This window comes from Schistosoma mansoni (assembly GCF_000237925.1).
Source record: "Schistosoma mansoni, WGS project CABG00000000 data, chromosome 1 unplaced supercontig 0034, strain Puerto Rico, whole genome shotgun sequence".
In the NCBI taxonomy this organism is placed as follows: Eukaryota; Metazoa; Platyhelminthes; class Trematoda; order Strigeidida; family Schistosomatidae; genus Schistosoma; species Schistosoma mansoni.
Window position 1 is genome coordinate 863,589 of NW_017385988.1, and position 20,636 is coordinate 884,224.

The 20,636-nt window shown below is 33.5% G+C and overlaps 1 protein-coding gene across 1 annotated transcript in view; it reads right to left on the reverse strand.

The window, feature by feature from the left end:
• The window catches only part of Smp_142270 (basic helix-loop-helix transcription factor,putative), a gene marked incomplete at both ends in the record, with an annotated part of 40,658 nt that overhangs the window by 16,337 nt on the left and 3,685 nt on the right, over nt 1-20,636 (reverse strand). Inside the window, 7 exons of the mRNA XM_018791869.1 lie at nt 1,173-1,626; nt 1,671-1,677; nt 3,933-4,063; nt 6,869-6,995; nt 7,605-7,702; nt 11,743-12,024; nt 12,112-12,229. Coding sequence (XP_018644976.1) covers nt 1,173-1,626; nt 1,671-1,677; nt 3,933-4,063; nt 6,869-6,995; nt 7,605-7,702; nt 11,743-12,024; nt 12,112-12,229 — 1,217 coding nt within the window. The remainder of the gene's footprint in view (nt 1-1,172; nt 1,627-1,670; nt 1,678-3,932; nt 4,064-6,868; nt 6,996-7,604; nt 7,703-11,742; nt 12,025-12,111; nt 12,230-20,636) is intronic.

A 20,636-nucleotide genomic window follows, 5' to 3' on the forward strand; every position in this document is an offset into this window, starting at 1 on the left:
AATATACTTTTATTCTAACGAAAAAACATATCCAAAAGAATCAAGACATGAAAAATACTGACACTTCACCATTATTAAATAACCTAATAATATATATGTTGTCCAAAAGTGAATGAGAGTAACAAATCTCTTTTATATTGATTTATGATTGAAAATACTATGTATGAAAGTCAAAACATGTGTATGTTTTAGTATTTAATCACGAATGTTTTCTAAACAATGTTCAAGTATGATGGAACCACTAAGCGATCAGTTTTGGGGTTTTAAGAAATGACCAGTTGGTCTTTGATGGTTGTGAACTTTCATCGGAAGTAGTTCATCCGCGTATAGCACATTCATAGACACGTTTTACAACCTATGATTCTAGCTAGCATAGGAGGAGTTAAGAAGAAAGCTAGGGGTGATCAGTTCACGAAGTTAGTGATTGCTAATGGGAGTGGTACTAGGGTATGCAGAGTTTTTAACGTATTTACAATCTAATCATCATCCCTATAACCTGTCTGAATATCTGGACTACCTGTTCCTTTCACCTAGATATTTCAATAAGTTATCTGTTTTTGTTTGTCTTAACACATCATTATGTCCATTAATCTCATAACCTATTCAGGAGCGTTTATGAAAAGTTTACGACCTTCCGTTAAAGAAGTTACATAAAAGTACAATCAGAAACATCATGGTGAATAGCAATATGCATTGAAAAGAATGAAAATTATTCAGATGTCGATTCCTAATCTGCTAACATCTAACTACCGATCAATAAATATTTATCGTCAGGATCGATTAAGAAATAAGAAAAGGGAAATTGTCGAAATACTTTGTTCCGAGAATTCTATATTGTATCAGAAATATAATATCGAATAAAGACATTAATAATAATAATGATAATAATAATCTATCTGCTGTCTGCCAGTAAACATTCAATTTTTTTAATTATGCTTCCAAAGTCTAGTCTTCTTTAAAATCACTGATAGTGTTATTTCTATTTCTTTAAATTTTATTTTGTTTATAACTATTCAGTGTAGTGATATAAAGTGTAGTAACCAGGTACGGTGCACACCTGTCCTACTACCTACTAAGTTATAACCATTTATAATTAAAATCGCAGTCTGTCTGGATCAAAAAAATCAATGAACAGTATCGTTGACATATTTAACTGCAAATAGTATACTTACCGCTCTCGTGCATTATTCGCCTGCCTACGACTACGTTCTCTTTCAGCTCTTTGCTCAGGTGTTTCATCTGGGTCAATAGTTTCTTCAGAATCAGTTCCACATACACTTGGTGTACGACCATGTCCGAAGTTTCTACTGCTGTCAAAATCACCAAAAAGAGATGAGCATTCTGAGCTCATACCAGTGTTAGAGGATAATGGGCAAGCATTCGACAGCCCCAAAGTCATATCGCTAGTGTTAGCTTCGATAGAATTTCCACTTGACTCTAAATTAAGAGGATTGGAAGGATTAACAGATGATGATCGACGCTTGTGTCCAGCAACACGACCACCTCTTGCCCCACGACCACCGCCATGAGATGTAGAAGTGCTAGCAGATAAGGTTGGTGTAGAGGAATGTGTTAAACTGATATTAGATGAACGAGTTGTGAAGTTCATTTCATCTGCACCAGATCCTATAATAAATAAATATTAACAAACTTTTAGAGATCAATATAACTTGTATACTGAAAAAATAATGGAATATGCAAGAGATAAGAACGTGAATTTCAGTTTGTACAAATTTCACTACATAAGGTAAAATAAATTAATTTCTAGGATTAGGTGTGGTTTTAAAAAAAAATTAAATTATTTCAGTCAATTTTATGTAAATCGAATAATGGAATGATAAAGTTTCCATAGCTCATCTTTATTTAATGTTTGTCCTGATGATGTAATCTAGAAAGATCATGAACGCTTCACAAGTAAAGCATCTAGCACAAAGAACGCAGATTGATCAAAATCATCTTCCTGAGCTACAAATCCCAAGGCGAAGTATTATTATCATTATTACTATTACTGTACTTCTATACGAACAAAGTCATAGGCAGTCGAAGAGATTTCACGGGATAAAATGAATAATTCATATGGTAACGGACATACTAGTTTCAAAATATTAGCTTATATTAAAACACAATTACCAACCTACAATAGTTTTGTTCACTTAAGCTTAGTATCAACTATCATAGTTTGCATTGCCTTTCTGTTCAACTAATATTTAACTGTTAACTGTTATTGAACTAAAATGGAATATATGATATCAGATTAAAATATGAAGTTGATTACGAGAATCGAGGATGTAAACAGAAGACATTCCAGAAACCATATTAAATACATGGATTTAAACAAGAAAGATGATGACATAATTTGAAATACATTAAAATACGAAGTAAAACAAACCTGCTAATGCTATCAATGCTTCACGACTACAACCCATCATATCATTTTGATAATTGTTACTATTATTAGTAGTAGTACTATTATTATTATTATTTGAAGTTGCATTCTGAAATGAGTGGAATTAAAGAAGAACAAATGAAGTCAAAAACTTAGCAGGCAAATTACAAAACGAATAATAATAATAATAATAATACTTTACAGAATCTATCTAAATATTACTCACTCAGTCAGTCAGTCAGTTACAACGTAGAACTTCGTACGTACGTACATCAGTTTGAGTTGCCATACCATATTAGCACAGAGATCCAGTTGTCGATTCAAATCCCATAGTGGTAGAAGTAATAAGAGTATAAGCATTATGTGAAAGATGAGGGTTTGAAGATGTTATTGAAGGAGTATAACCCAGTTAAATAAATTTGGAAAGAGAAAAAGGATAGAGACATGAGGAATACAGAAGATTAGAATTTGGTAGAACACAAAGAATGGATGCACCTTCACCATCGCAAACGATTTTGGGCCATGTCACTCAAGGTCTGTAACCATCGGTTGCTATCATCTAAATATTACTAATATTATCACAATAGATTATTGACTGAATAGTTTACGTTTTACTGCCAAGTTAACATTATTTTTAGATCTATTAGATTAGTTGAAGAATAGTCTAATGGAAAAGATGAGAATATATTTTCTGATGTTGATCAACACAAGAATAGTTCGTTATTCACTAAATAAATTATAGGCTACATATGCAGGCGATGTACAGTATATGAGACAGGTCTCACTCATATTGATAAATGATAGTAGTCCATAACACGAACTAACTGAATTTCAAAGTGTGAATCACTGGATAACAGCTCAGAGCTTTTAATTAAGACGAAGGACAGTACGTTCACTTCTTGGTGGGGTCTTAGATTTCCATTCTTGAAAAGTCTAACACTGAAACAAAATAACTGTTCAATCATCCTTTATTTCTAAGAGTTGTGTTTAGCTGAAATCATTCTGTGGTGTATATAGTAAACTGAAAAATCTCTATAACCCTTTTCTATCCTAACAATAATGTACTTTAAAAAATACTGGAGGATTTTTTTATAAGATGGAAACTCTTGATAACATAATATTAAAATACACGTATAAATTACATGCTTATAGCTGTAAAGAAATGCAACAATGCACTACTAATTAGTAAGGATACGGGAAAAAACCAAATAACGAAGTTATAAGAAAAAAAGAGAAAAAACAGAATAACAATAGACATCAATGAATCAGCAAGATTGAATTATGCGAATTTTCGCTGCTCATTTGCATTTGTTATGTTGTCAAGATGATCTTATTACGATAATGATAATAACAATAAGTATGATCCAAAACATGACCCATTAGAGATCATATTTGTAATGAGTAAGATCCATAGGCAATTAATTCATCAAAATATGTTTATACACATACACACAAGCGAGTGAACCCAAACAAGAAAAGATTAATAATGCATAATGAAAGGTTAACAACAAAACGTATGTACATTAATAACAACAATAACACATACATGTGTATTGAGATTTGTAAGTGAATGTTGATCATAGACAACTGAAGGTATCAGACCAGATGGTGGGGTTATATCAGAAGATTGACGATGTATTGTAAATTCCCCAATGGAAGAATATGAAGGATTAGGATCTAAAGGATGAACTATTTTAATGCAATAACAACAAAAAATCATTATTATTATTATTAGTATAGTTTTGATTATTAATGAGTGATGATGACTAAACAATTCAGTTTGTCTGTTATGAATAGAAATAGAGTACTCTGGCAACAAATAATTGGTGACAATAAAAAACCCTAATAGTTCTAATAAAATCATAGGACAGATGGATTGACTAGCCTGTGAATGTCGAGGAAAACTTGTTTTCGTCCTAATTTAAGAATCCCATCCCTACCTATATTTGAGTTCAAATGTTCACATTGAGATTCAGACCCCGTACCTTTCGCTTTAAACGCTAAGGCGTTATCTACTGAACTGTTAAATTCAGATAGATACTGGCTTGCTTAACGAGTTTGAACAAGAATTGATTTTCAGCTGACGAACTGATAAACGAATGGATACTAGACACCTAAGCAGATATTCGAAATTGTGCGGAATAAGTCAAAAATCTATCTATTGTTAGGAAAAGTTAGTCAGTCATATACAATGTAAGACCAGACACATATATACATCGTTCCAAGTTGCCATATCTCTTTGGCACAACAAAATGAACACCAGTTCGTAGAAGCCATTACTTCAATGACAGTAATATATAAAAAAGATTGCATATAAGGATATGATACAGGGAAGAACTAGTTCGTAGAAAGAAAAATATAAAGTAATTTTAATATCACAGTTCCAGACCGTTACTGCCACCTTGACTTCATCGTCGGGCTTGCTTATCGTGATGAACCAATCGAGCTATACTGGCTGGAACAATCGTTCCTCAAGGTCCTACAGTGCAAGACAGGTCGGTTGAAGAGCGGTAAGACTAAAAGCAACAAACCCGAGGTCTGAAGGCGAAGTCGTTCTGCTAACTGTACAGGGGTGTGGCGACAGATAGGTGTTTTCTTCAGACAACCAGTATAACAGAAATGCTGACTTCAAACAAAGGAAGGGTAGGGTTAGAAAGGCTAGACCCTATAAACGCACACCTCACCTTATCGCACAGATATCCGTCTCCGTCGGTAAGGTCTCAACAAGTACGGAGCTAACACAAAAATTACCCACAAAAAGGTCGTATGTGACCGACCTCAAGCAGTTGTCCTTTGGGCACTGCGGTCACGCTCTCAGATCATTAAGACCACTTCTAACCCAATTTCCTTTTCAGGTACCTTTAGAAGAACCCTTCCACGGTGTGGGCAACCGTGAAGTGATAACCACCTTCATACCGCTAACAACACTCAAGACCACTATATTCATAATCAATCTCCCTCAATTTTCAATGTTAGGAAAAAAAGAGAAAGAATAAAGTTTTCACTAAAAACGTTCTTAATCATCACAATAAAAACTTTGAACTAAATATGGATTTTTGTACTCTGTTTTAACTCGTTTCTCAGAGTGACAATGTGTAATACTATCCTTCTGCCTAACCTAACATAAATAGAATGATGAGGTTTGAATATATTATCGCTTTGTACAGTTGACACTCTAAGCAAGTTAAATACATGGTCAAAACGAATAGTTATTTTACACACTAAAGTATAGTTCGGACAAAAATTGATTTCAAACCATCAAAAGGTTTTTACTGGATACGACTAGACTTCAATCTTTTTTTAAATAGAAAACTACACTGTGCAGAAATTTCAGAACAGAAAACTAATTTGAAGATAAAACTAAATGAAATGAGAAAAAGTGGATTTTTAATTGCATGCTAACTATTACTACGACAACTACAACAACTTAAAACATAGTCAGTCAAACAGCCCGATCACTAATTAGATATAGTAAAAAATTAAGTTCAAAAATACACTCAGATTACTAACAAAAAGTGAGGAGGAGAGATAACACTTCTCAGTATGTAAGATACTGATCTACATCTGAATTATATAAAATGACAACTAGTATTTTATAGACGATGGATGACTCATTAAATTGTACCTAAATTCAGAGACAATAAATTCCCTTACACAAAAGTCACAAAAAGACATAGTTTAGTACTATTTTCACGACGAATTCTGGAAATGTAAGTGTAAAGGAACAAAACAAAACATGTACACAAATAAGGTCATTTGATATGATTAATCAATGATTTTGCCACTTTGTGCTAAAACAAAAAGTTTGTGAAATCCCTCGTATGTACATTACATAAGAATGAAATGTGCCTTAATATCTAATGACAATAAAATTTGACCGATAAATTCGATTATAACAAAACACTGGATAGTAATACTGGATTGTTCACCAGGATCCTGAGGGAACAAATGACGTATGAACCCAGTGTTGGTCACCGGCTACCATTTAATAATTTAATTAATTTAATAACGGTTATCAGGATGATTGATAAACGAAGCCAAGCCACTACAGTATGACACATATATATTTGGTGACTCCTTGTACCAATGTTTATGTGTTTATATACATAAATGATCTAGAACGAAACATTTTTTGCACCCAGATAGGTTACTACAAAGGGAATTTTCTAATATTAAGATTAGAAACCTTGCCACATAAACAGTGAAAAATCCCTAGCTAGGTGAAAAATTGTACTCATTTAAGTCTAATTAATTTTCAAATAAAATATTTTCCATTTATACAGAATGTTTTGACTGAAAAAAACCATACGATTCTCAACAATATTCATAACACCATATCCAGCCATTGTTATGGCCTACCTACTTACCTATAATAGAAGCTTAACATTATTTACATTCCTAAACAAATTATAGCATAGAAATTTACTCTAATGAATGCATAAGCACACACAATCATGTTTTTTTTATTGACAGTCAACTTACCAGGTTGAGGTATATTGCATGGGTGTTGAATGGAAGAATCAGATAGTCCAACCAATGGACAAGGTTGTAATGTAGCGGGTGCATACAAATTACCACCAACCCCACCGGCACCAGAATAATTCATTCCCTGTAACAAAATCAAATGACATAGTATTTTCTCAAAAAATATCTACAATATTTTTTGATTAAGTTATAGACTAATCGGATCAAATCTTAAGTTTAAAAACAATCAATTAGACAGAGAGATGAGGAGTCAAGCACAGATTGATGCCTTCAATAATGATATGATAAGGGTGGCAAGAATTAGGTATAATAGTTAGATTCTAAATTGTTGACGAGTGACCTACAAAACTGACATGTCGTCTAATTATTTAGGTAATTTCACCATAGCTTTGTGTTAAGTATTTTATATATAAACACGTAAATGTACTACTTAAAAAACCCTGTTCTTCTAGTTAGTGTTCGTGAGGTTGAGATTAGTTCATTTATGGGATTGAGTAGATATTCAGATCTCGTGAGTTTTACTTACTTGATGATATCGTATCGATTGAGCTGGCATGTTCAGTCAGAGTACAGTTCACCAATCCTTACAATCACAAACCCATGTCATTTATCATATTATAACACATAATACATATTGAAAGGTAGTCATATTTATCCAACTTCCAAAACTGAATTAAGTGTTTTTGAGTTAAAACTTACGGCCATGAAGTTAAGTATTGAGAGCTTTACTTACTAAGTCATCACTCAATGAATGTCCGAATCTAAGACGTATCTCAGGGTAACTGACTGCTTTATCATTAGATATATCTTTCTGTTGCATAGATTCTTCACCTATTGACCGGTGTTGAAATGAAAAAATGTTAAATAAGCCAACCAGTCATTATTACATTTTGAAAACTTACACAAATATGGTCCACGAAGCCTAATAATAAGTCAATTTAATAAAATGTTATCGAATAAATTTCCATCATTAACATGACAATTTATTATGAATTTCATCCGTTTAAAATTCAATAAACAATATTATAATCAGAAGGGGATTTGTGGAGATTTCAGTATATTTCAAAGTTGAAATCATGAGTCAATTGAAGCTAGACCACCATCGAAAACCTGGATCGTGGGTGCGCACTGCTGAGGAGTCCCATGATAGGACGAAACGGCCGTCCAGTGCTTCCAGGTTTTCGATGGTGGTCTAGCTTCAATTTACTCATGATTTCAACTTTGAAACAATATTATCTTATGAATTATTTAACAGAGTATTTGACATGAGCTTTTCCTTCAAAGTATATTGAACATTGATATCCCCTATTCATCAAACATTAAATGCTGGAAACACTATTATGAAGAAAGTGTTACAAGTTACAATTAGACCAATACTAAAGTTTAAACAATTAAAACAACAGAATTTTAATAATTGATGACGAGTAATTGGATTGATACCAGTTATCCTACAAAATAACATGTAAGGAGTTGACATAAACATGGAATAACAAAAACATAACGAAACGTATTTTAAATTGATGGTTAGACACGAAAAAATGAGAGAGAGAGTTCTTCTGGTTGTATATTTCCATTTCCCTCACCATTGACCTTTTTCATATGCATCTTACCCCTTTCTCCTCCCATTTTCATTGTTTTGTGTGGCGCATATATATATGGTGCCCCCTTGCACCAATATTTATGTGTTAAATAAATAAATAGATAAACAAAAAGTAACAACAGACCAGACAAAATTGATCACCTGAGTAAATAATAATCAATGCAAATGAAAGTGTTTTTCTTTTCAAACATAACATACTAATAACTCAAGACCATCCTCCCAAAAAAAACAGGATAAATTTACCATATTTACATGTGTTGGATGAGTAGATTCAGGATGCATAGCGGGATTAGAATTGGGATAAGCAGGGACAGAAGTCAATTCAGACGTCAAGTGACAGGCACTATTATTATTATTATTATTATTATTATTATCATTGGAAATATGTGAAGGAAAATTTGATGTATGAACAGAACCTGCCATTACGCAACCTGGATTAATGACATTAGTTGTATTTGACCAACCGCTTGGAATTGTATTTCCATCACATACGGAATCTACGCACATAAATAAAAAGAAATGACAAGAAATTTAAGATGTAGGAAGTCAACTAAACGAAAAACTAGCATGGATCACCAAGAAGCAAGATATGCACCAACTGCGCACAAAAATACGTTTTGTTCAGTAAGTTTTAATACTACTACTACCAACAGTAGTAGTAGTAGCAGAATTTATCTACAAAGTAGTTGCATCAACCAATTCTCAAATAAACAGCATTACACTAATTTTGCATAAGAAATTTTACTTTAAGCAAAAGCTAGGATTAAGGTTATCAGAAAACAAGCAGGTTATTTTCAATTACTCAGTATAAAACAAATCGAAGCATAAGGGGGTTGGCTAAGAATAAATTTTTTAGGAATATAAGCAAATAAACTAATATCACACTGCCTTAGGGCTTTGCATACACAGTCAAACTGTCTTGTGAATCAGCTAATTCTTGTTATGTTCTTTTTTTCAACAACAACAACAACAAAATGGAACAAATACATCTAAGCAGCATCACGAAAAAAACACGTTTGCGACCTCTGGGGACATAACAAAATCACTAGTAATAACAATAATATTAATAAAAAACACATGCAACAACATTAGAGCACAGATGTGTTGCCTACAGAAAAACTATTCTCCAAAAAAGTTAAACAGAAGAAAGCGAGCAAGAGAGGGTGGCGAGGAAAACAGGCAAAAAAACCGAAGGATAAGTAAACACACTTGGATGTAAACAACTATCATAGAATACAGGAATTTACAAAATGCAAAATAGGGTAAGGGGGATAAGAAGAAATACAAAATATACAATAGTAACATTAGTAATAATCATAATAATAATAATAATAACAACAATGGTGATAATACATAGTTTATTCAATTCTTCCTATAACATATCGATAATATGAACAGATATATATAGAATAAATTGGAAAAATTATTTTAAGGGCACTGATCAAACATTGTTGATTGAAAAATAAATGCAAATAACAGAATTTTCTGGTATATTTTTTTGTTGCTAACTTTCCCCCTCTATGCGTAACACCTAAAGCTGTAAAAGCAATTATAAAACTTTTCCGCTATTTTACTACAAAAAAAATTATGATAATAAATATAGTATAATATTTACACAGATCGTATACAATTACTTTCTTTTTTTTAATCTAATTTATTTAAATTATCTTAAAAATTAATCAAAGCCGATTGAGAGAAAACAAAATATATCTGAATTGCAAAACAACTGATTAATACGTGTATAAACAACAGATAAGTCAGTTATAAATCAACGTAGAGAGATTAGGATCATGAGTCAATTGAAGCTAGACCACCATGGAAAACCTGAAAGCACTGGATGGCCATTTCGTCCTATTGTGGGACTCCTCAGATATCAACTCACTGAAGACATTGGTGGATGGTTGCTTAATTTCGTGGATTGGTTGAAGTTAGACATTAACATCGTTGGATACTGGCTCAGTGGTCTATCGGTTAAGTGCTCTGGCGCGAGACTGATAGGTCTTGGGTTCGAATCTCGCGAGGCGGGATTGTGGATGTGCACTGCTGAGGAGTCCCACAACAGAACGAGACGGCCGTCCAGTGCTTCCAGGTTTTCCATGGAGGTCTAGCTTCAATTGACTCATGATCTCAACTATATAAAATTATTAAAATCTCCACAAAACCCCCTTCTGGTAGAGAGATTGGGATAAACATAAGTGCATACCCACAAGATGACATAGTTAATGACGATAAATAATAAAGGAGTTGAAATAATGAAGTAGCTAATAGTAATTAAAAAGATTAAACATCGAAAACATAATATGAGATGATGGAATAAAAAAGGTTTGCATAAAGAAATACTAGAACTTAAGTTATAAAGTAAATTAAAGAGTGGATCTATTTGCCCTATTACGACCGATTTCAAGCAATCACTCAATCTCCGACCAGATAATCTTACACACCTACTAATTACCAAAGTACAAGTGGCAGGCAAAAGATTTAAACAATATTAGCAGTATTATTGGTTAAGACTATTGATTAAGATATTTATTGGTGATCAATTTGATCAAAGTACTTGACTTATTAAGTTATAGAATTGAACTTAATACACCTATTAGAGTCAATAAAGGTACATATTATTAGTCAGAAGTCGCTAAACAAGGCATTTCTCTTAAAGCTAAATACATAAACTTGAAGTCGCTAAACAAATTATATTAATTAATAGTAAAAAAGGGTTTGTAGAGATTGATGAATTCTGTAGTAAACATTTACAAACTGGCCCTAGTTGAACAACAACAGAAAACTAGAAAACAATGGGTAGCTTATTTAATACTAATATGGAGCTTCTCAACAATGTGTATCACCGATCCTAATGGGGACCCTAAATCTCACATGCGACCACTGAGCTGGCATCCATTTGTGTTGATGTCCAATTTCAATCAATTCATGAATTAAACAAGAATAGCTAGGTTAAAACAGATCGATCTCTAAAAAAAGTGAGATAATGAAAAACTCTATGAAAACTATACTCCTTTCTTCCTTAAAAACCAACCGGTAGAATTTTCTACTGAACAACAATGAAACAATCACAAACAATAAGCAGAGAACTCTATGAATAATGCAAATAGAACACAGCGATATGTGACTGCACTACAGACAAAAAATAGATAACAAGTAGTAATAACAACATACAATAACAATTTTTTGATTAGAACAAACGCCATATTGGAATTGATAATGAATAAATAATCACTTGAAATTTAATTCTCTTAAAAAAAAAATGACCACCTACCAATTCCATAATAAGAATCAAAAATTCCCGAAGATACAATCAATGGATTATTTGATTGAAAATGAAGAGATTTTATATCACGCTTACTGGGTTCATCAATACCAGTCGGTATAACATTTGATTTAACTATACGATGTGAATCAATATCATCATTTACAGCACCACTACTGCATAAAGCTGACATACATGATGTATTATTTCCAACAACAGGAACAACATTTAAATTTGTGTAAATACAAGGATCATGATTGTCATGTATATGATCATTTCGAATGATCGATTCTATGTTTGATCTATTCCTTGAAGATAATGATAATGATGACGATGATGATAAAGGTGTAGTTATCGGTGGACAATTGTAATTTCCACCAGTTAATAAATTTGATGATGGAGTTGTATGAGTTGATGATAACCGAGAACAAATATCATTTTCACTGACAGCAGAATTGTTTGGATCTTTGATACCACCAAGCATAGAATCATATAGCTAAAAATGAGTTTTTTTTAAAAATGTTAATCTCATTAGTATAATCGTACAACAGTATATATGACGAAAATTCTTTAAAATCTGAACAAACAGTTTGACAGAAATTAGGCGTCAAGTATATATAAGAGATATTATTGTTGAAATTATCACATAGTTTCTACGTAGAAATAACTAAAAATGTCGAGGATAAAGAAGGTATAAAACACATCGACATTAAGCACTTGCCCAATCATGTTCAAATGTTGATTTTGTGTACAGTAAGAAAATGAGTTATTCGACATGTAGCTTAGTTGAGATATTAGTAAACAGGTTAAGTAGCAATGATAAACGGAGGATAATAACAATAACGAAAAAATTTTTAAAAATGGATACCATTTGAAGTGGGCTCACTAGTTATCCATAAAAACAAGATAAGCTCTCTAGAAGATACGTGTACTTAACAACTGATGTATTCTGTCTATGTTATTCAACAGCTTTAAAAATTTCAACCAACAGTTTAAAAGTTGTCATTTAAATAAGCCATATTGCTACTTTTGAAGACATTACGGTATCACCTAAGACCAACGAACACAACGAAAGCTAGCAACAAAACAACAGGACACCCTAAAGTATTCAGTGAGCCCCATCCCCACCAACTAGGCGGAGAAGACCAGATTCAGACGAGGGAAAAGTATATTCCATAAACAGTCGGAAGCACGAACAAACAAGCATACAACTCACATGTATATAAACAGTACAAAATGCCATTGGGAAACGTCATAAAATAGCGTACTAAAAGAAGAAACGAACCAACGACATTTAAGATCCCTTCAAGTGGGAAATACAAACCGTAGGTAAAAGTGGGTGCTTTTGGCACAAAAGTGAGAAATTCAAATTTCCAGAATAAAATTACAAAAATGAGATGTTAATCAAGTGATTCCTGGGGACCTAGCATCCCCAACACATATGATAAGTATTGAAACCATTATTGCGAGCATGAGATTATGTCAAGAGGTTTGTTGTATCTGTCGAATTATGAATGTGTATAAAACAATATAGTATAAAAGAGTTTTTCCATACATAATAATACGAAAGAACAGATATGTTAATGTTCAGTCGGTATAAATAAAAAGTTCAGTCTAAAAACGAATAAACGAGGCGAACTTTCAAATAATAATTGAAATAATAACACGGCTGATGTACATAATGAAAATGTCTATGAGGTAGATTTAAATACTCAATAGGTTAATAGTTAGAACATCAAGGTAATGTGAGTGCAGCCAATATAAGTTCCTTTACTGAAATCCTCCGACTAATTCTTATCAAATATATAGTACAAAAATATGGTTACGTTAAAATAAATTTTTTTAAATAATCAATTATCTATTTATATACACATAGGTGTATGGATTGTCAAGAACTATTTGAGACGACAGCAATTAACTACATAATTGATAAACGATCACAACGCATTGGATTATCGAAACCCCCAAATGCCCTGGTACGGCCGAGAGTGGGGAGAGTCCACTCTCCCTCTCGAAATGCTCTCATATGGCCACGCGAATATATAGCCTCTGCCAGGGAAGTCCTACTCACTGCCTTCTCCTGGTGGGGGTGTTGTTTACGAAATTCAGAGGATGAAAAGCGAATGTCCGACGCTTTAACCCGGCTGGTGGACACGGAGGGTTCACCTAGGGGAGTTGGAAAACCCTGATTCAAAAACAATGGTGCACATGGGCTCCAGTATCCTGAAGGAACGAATGGCGTATGAACCAACTGTTGGTCATCGGCTACCATGGGACTGCATCTCCTTACGATGCTCCACTGCCTTGTAGGTTAGACCTTTAGGTCAAAGGCTCCAGGTGTTGCCCCCTAAGAAAACCACCTGCTTCAGTTTGGGCACCTGGGCAGTATCACAGCCCTGACACAAATCAAATGAGATTTGTGTGGCGCATATATATCTGGTGCCCCTTTGTACCAATATTTATGTGTTTAAATAAATAAATACATTGGATTAACGAATTTTCTTTCGCGAATTTATCGAGACCTTTTTTTCACAAACCAAAAACTTTCTCTTTAAAATAGTAAGAACACATTATTACTTTTTCCTAGAAAAAGAAAAGGAAATATGAATCTGTACAAATTCAATAACACAAAGACAGAACAATGAGAAAGTATCAGCTAAGGTGTTTCAGAAACAGGGTAGTAACAATCACTGATGATGTCAACGTCGTCAATTAAAAGATGATAGATGAGGATGAAGGAGAAAATAGATCAGAAACAATGAGAAAAAAAAAGTGAAAGAAAAAATTATTTGTTGATGACTACAACTATATTTATTATATTTGATTATTTAAAGATACACATTGACCTATAAACAAGACATAGTTTGTCTTTGTACATATCGTCCTAATAATCATAAATGAGGATGATAAAATAGTAGTAATAATAATTATTGTTATTATTATGTGCTGACGGTGATGATGATGATGACGATGATGATGAATACAAATAACCGAAGTGATTAAATTATACATTTCGAAGAAAAAAACTAGCCAGGTATATTGAGATAATAAGGTGAAGACAAAGGCGTAAAACAAACAAACATACAAATACGATCATATAAATTATCAGTATAAATACAGGCAATTTATGTGAAATAGTTCAAGACTGATTGCTTTTTGAAGCAAAAAAAAAAATTTTCGAGAGCAAACAGTAAAGAGACGAAAATTTTCACGAAGTCAGCAGAAAAATGCATATAATACATACACACATACACATACATACATACATATATTTGCACTCGTACTGAAAGGAATCGGTTAAAAGACAGTGCAATCTTTAAAAAATCCTTTTTAAAAAAAAACAATCCAAAGCCCAGATGTGCAAACCATTAATTTATATTTTTGGTTTGTGCACCAAGTCAAATTATCAATTACCATGCGCATGTATATATAATATATATATATATATATATATATATATGTAGGGAGAGAGGCGAGGTATTAATACTGCCTACCTCCCTACAGGGGATAAACTGAACATCACATTTAACTCTAGGGAAAACTAGTTATAATGAAAAGAATAGAGAAGGCGACATATATGTATGAATTAACTAGAAGAAAATTCTTCTCCTTTTACTAATCACCTAGACTATAAGTAATTCATGCAGCTGTTTACATAGAAGAAGAAGAGGAAGAAGAAGGAAGAGAGGATGAAAGAAGATAAAAAAAAGGCCAGTAAGTATCATTTATTGTCTGAGATATCTTATTCGCACAATATACATACAAACAAGAAAAAAGTAGATAAATAGATAGGGAGAAAGAAGGAAAGAAAGAGAAAGCACTTGTAATATAAAACAAATCAAGTATATGTGAATACAGGTAAATCAGTAAATTAGGTCAAATATTTCATTTTAATTCATTTGCACAATTCTAGATAATGATTGATAATAAGAATAATAATAATACACTGAGAAAATTACTTTTAAAAAATCTTCACAAATATAAACAGGGTAGAATTTGTACTACCCTCAGAAATAAACTACAAGTAAATAGATATTGTAACAAAATGTATTAAGCCAAGGTTACAATATGCGACCCGATAGACAAACTTTTTTTAAAAATGATCAATAATTCAAAGAGAGAGAGAGAGAGTACAGTTTTCAAAGTGTTTACGATTGGAGATTATTATGATAAACATATAACAAACAAAGGGAAGAGTAACGTTGACAATAGATAATGAATGTATCAGAATGAGAGACGTTTCAGTAGTTAAGCTGTTAGGTTTTCAAGCATCATATCATAGGTTTGGACGTAACAACAGCTATTTTGGTCTTCACAGCTAAGTAGTATAATTAGCCCTTGCTTGAGCAATGTAACTTAAAGCCAAGTTTATAAAAATTGAGCATAGTAAATGAGTCAAATTATATTAAACTGCGATAATTATAGTAATGAATGTGTTGCAGACGATGGGTAGCGTGGTTTATGATTGGTCATAATGATGCAGATACATTTCTTCCCTCAGACTCTATGATTCAAAATTATTTTATACTGTTTGAATATCCCACAACTTTATTCATTTTTCTTGAATCATGTTATTGATACCTAACTTTTTCTGCTGCAGTTACTAATTTCATTGACCCAGAATTTGTCTTATTAATTTCATCTCAGTGCTAATAGGGTGGAGCAACCTCAACCGATCTATTGCATGTGATCAACGTGCCACGTAGAATACTAGTACAACATTAAGTAACCAAAGTACTGTGTCTGAAAATATATATTAAATACTCTATAAACTTTTTAATTCATGTGATAAGGTTGTTACTAATAAGCGATTCACCCAGACTAGTGGCCACATTGCAACTTGATCGATAGAACTTCATCAGCACCAGAAAGACTAGATATATATGACATTAGTCACTGTTCAGTAATTAATCAAGTGTAAGAGAGTAGAAAAATTATACCTTACAAAGATTGAATTTGGCCAGAATAATATAAAGTCGCTGTAGTTGTGATCAGCTACTATTGGTTTACCCTGTTGTTTATCATCATTTACCACTGTGTGATAAAAATACGTGTTTAAAAAAACTACTGTTTATGTGTCCATGTGTCTCAAACCATTAAATGACTGTTCATCAGTGAAGTTTGCTAAAAAAAGAAAAATCATATCATTGAATTCTAATGAACCTGGTGATATCCGGAAGGTGAATTATCACAACAACTTGAGTCTTAATGTTTCCATATTTATTTAAATTATGCGGCGAAAAATTAAAGGTGGGATACGTGTTCGTTAATTTGTAGCGCGTCTCTTCTTCTTGTTCAATGTTGGACACGTGTGCAATATCTAGCATTTCTCCATCCATTTAGTGAATGAATCCTGTACAAAAGAGCACAAGTTTCATTGAGGACTTCATTTCAAGCCCTAAGTTTCACTTATTATACTTTTTGTATACGGTGACTTGAGGTGAGCTATAGTAATAATCAGAGAAAATATATGGCATAATTGAAATGAAGTTCCAATTGAGAAGTACGCGTTTATATACAACACCAACATAGTTAACGGACGGAAAAAGCCCGAAAATGTTAGATAACACACTTCTATTAAACATTGAAAAAGCAGGGCTATACTCCCACCAAATTAGTGACAGTGGGTTTTGTCGATGTTATTATTAGCAGTAGTATTATTATTTAGGCACATAAAAATTTGCACAAAGCGGCACCAAAATATATATGCGCTACACAAAGTAGTTACCATTCAATTTGTGTGGACTGGGATACGGTTCAGGTCTCCGGACCCAAATAGGTGGTTTTTTAGGAGCCACTCCCCAAGCCTTTGATCTAGAAGTCTAATCCACAAGACAGTAGAGCAACGTTAGGAGATGCAGTCACATGGTAGCCGGTGACGAACAATAGGTTCATACGTCATTTGTTCCCACGGGATCACGGAGTCTATGTGCACAACTGGTTTGGAATCAAGGTTTTCCAACACCCCTATGTGGATCCTCCGCATCCAACCAGCCCGGTTAAAGCGCAGGACATTCACTTCTCTTCCTCTCAATTTTGTAAACATCCTAGCTACGAGAAGGCAGTGAGTAGGACTTCCCTAGTATAAGATTATATGTGCGTGACCATATGAGAGCATTTCAAGAGGGAGAGAAGGCTCTTCTCACCTTCAGCCGTACCAGGATATTTGGTGAATATATTGTAATTTATATTGAAATTTATGTTCAGGTTTAAATGCTCGAATGAAATTCGTAAATAAAAGCTTCCATTAACCCATTCTGTACAATTCAATTAATTTGAAACTGTTAGATGAATGATATTAACGTGGTAAAACAAATTATTTATTTATTTATTTATTTAAACACATAAATATTGGTACAAGGAAGCACCAGATAAATATGCGCCGCACAAATCTCATTTGATTTGTGTCAGGGCTGAGATACTGCCCAGGTGCCCAGACTGAAGCAGGTGGTTTCCTTAGGGGGCCACACCCGGAGCCTTTCACCCAAAGGTCTAATCCACAAGGCAGTGGAGCATCGTAAGGAGATGCAGTCCCATGGTAGCCGATGACCAACAGTTGGTTCATACGCCATTCGTTCCTTCAGGATACTGGAGCCCATGTGCACCATTGTTTTCGAATCACGGTTTTCCAACTCCCCTAGGTGAACCCTCCGTGTCCACCAGCCGGGTTAAAGCGTCGGACATTCGCTTTTCGTCGTCTCACTTTTGTGAACAACACCCCCGCCAGGAGAAGGCAGTGAGTAGGACTTCCCTGGCAGAGGCTATATATTCGCGTGGCCATATGAGAGCATTTCGAGAGGGAGAGCAGACTCTCCCCACTCTCGGCCGTACCAGGGCATTTAGGGGCCCGGTAAAACAAATAAATAAATACAACTCGGTAGGGTTCAACCTAGTAACTCAGTGGCTAAAAGTCTAACGCTTTCATTAGGTTTAGTCACTACTACATGAAAAACACCATTATGTTCATATTTAACAGTATGATAAATATGATCTGACTCTATTTACATTTTATTAAGTATATTTGAGGAAAGATATGGACGAGTCAATTACTCTAGAAACCACTGTCTATAAATTGTGGGTAAGGTCACAACAATAATTGAAGTAAATGGAAAAATTTTTCTTCGAGGCTTATTGGAATTCACCTTTGGTCAATTTTATTTTTCTGCGTTTCGATAACCTTTTACAAAAATCTACTCAAACACATAATATTGTTCAATTCAAAGATGTAAACGTTTATCATTCTTAACAAAAAGAAACTAAGTAACGACAATAGTTGAAGTGATGAAAAGATTAGAGACAAAGAACACTTAGAAATGTCAGTAACATACAAGCGTATATATAAGCAATAAAGGAATTATTTTCAAAAACCTCAATTAAATCTTTTTCCTAATATGTGATTCTAAAGGAAAGAGCTTTATTGAAAATGAGCTCTTGGAAAATAACAAACAATTAAAAATATTCGTTAATAATTTAGTTAAAAATAAGCATATATATATAACAGATCATTTTCTTACCAATGGAGTAAACATAAACGTGTTTTATTTATTTATTTATTTAAACACATAAATATTGGTACAAGGAAGCACCAAATACATATGCGCCACACAAATCTCATTTGATTTGTGTGAGGACTGTGATACTGCCCAGGTGCTCAGAATGAAGCAGGTGGTTTTCTTAGGGGGCCACACCCGAAGCCTTCGACCTAAAGGTCCGATCCACAAGGCAGTGGAGCATCGTAAGGAGATGCAGTCCCATGGTAGCCGATGACCAACAGTTGGTTCATACGCCATTTGTTCTCTAAGGATGCTGGAGCGCATGTGCACCATTGGTTTGGAATTAGGGTTTTCCAACTCCCCTAGGTGAACTTTCCGTGTCCACCGACCCGGTTAAAGCGCCGTACATTGGCTTTTCGTCCTCTCAATTTCGTAAACAACACGCCAGTCACGAGAAGACAGTGAGTAGAACTTCCCTGACAGTGGCTGTATGCACGTAACCATGCAAAAGCATTTCGAGAGGGATAGCAGACTCTCCCCACTCTCGGCCGTACCAGGGCATTTGGGGGCTAAGTCTAATGTCAGCAGTGGGATTCGAAACCACGATCACAGAGTGAACTGCGTACCCATATATAAGTTGATAAATGGTGTATATACACAATGAAGATAAAAATGAATGCATAAAATCAAGATTTATAACTGAGTATACACATAAATTATTGGTTATTCTAGCTAAGTGAACTTATTATAGACTGGAACAGATGTATATGTTATAATATCGAAGTATTGAATGAGTATGAAATGTAAAAAAACTGCTACAATTCAGCTGAAAACAACCACAAAACGAGTATAAGTAGAAAAAAAACCAAATAAAATTATTGAAGACATAAAATCCGTCAAGTTTTTTTTGATTAAAGTGGTTGTTAAGTGAAATTAAATCAAAACTATAAACGAAATTGATAATGAAGAAATTTTCTTAAAGTTGAATGAGAAAAGAGAGAAAAAGAAGAGTAGATACACACAAAAAATATCAACTATCCTTTTTCTCATTTAAAGTTAGCGAGTGTGTGCGTGTGTGTGTGTGTGTGTGTATTGGCTGTTCACGATACATCACCATAATGAAATAACGTTTTTAATCATTATTTTGAAAACACTGAACACACACACATTACAGTAGTTGTTTTTGGAGTATTTTTTCTTAAAAAACTAGGTCCTAAACTCTCCCCATTACTAAATTAAATCGATCATATATAATTAGTACGACATATTTCTCTTGAAATTTACACAAACACGAAAACTGAGACTCGAAAATAAGAACAAATACATGTATACATTGATTAATTTATAGATATGATAGAATGAATTCCTTTTGTAGCTGACAAATCAACACGAAAAATATGATTATTAGTG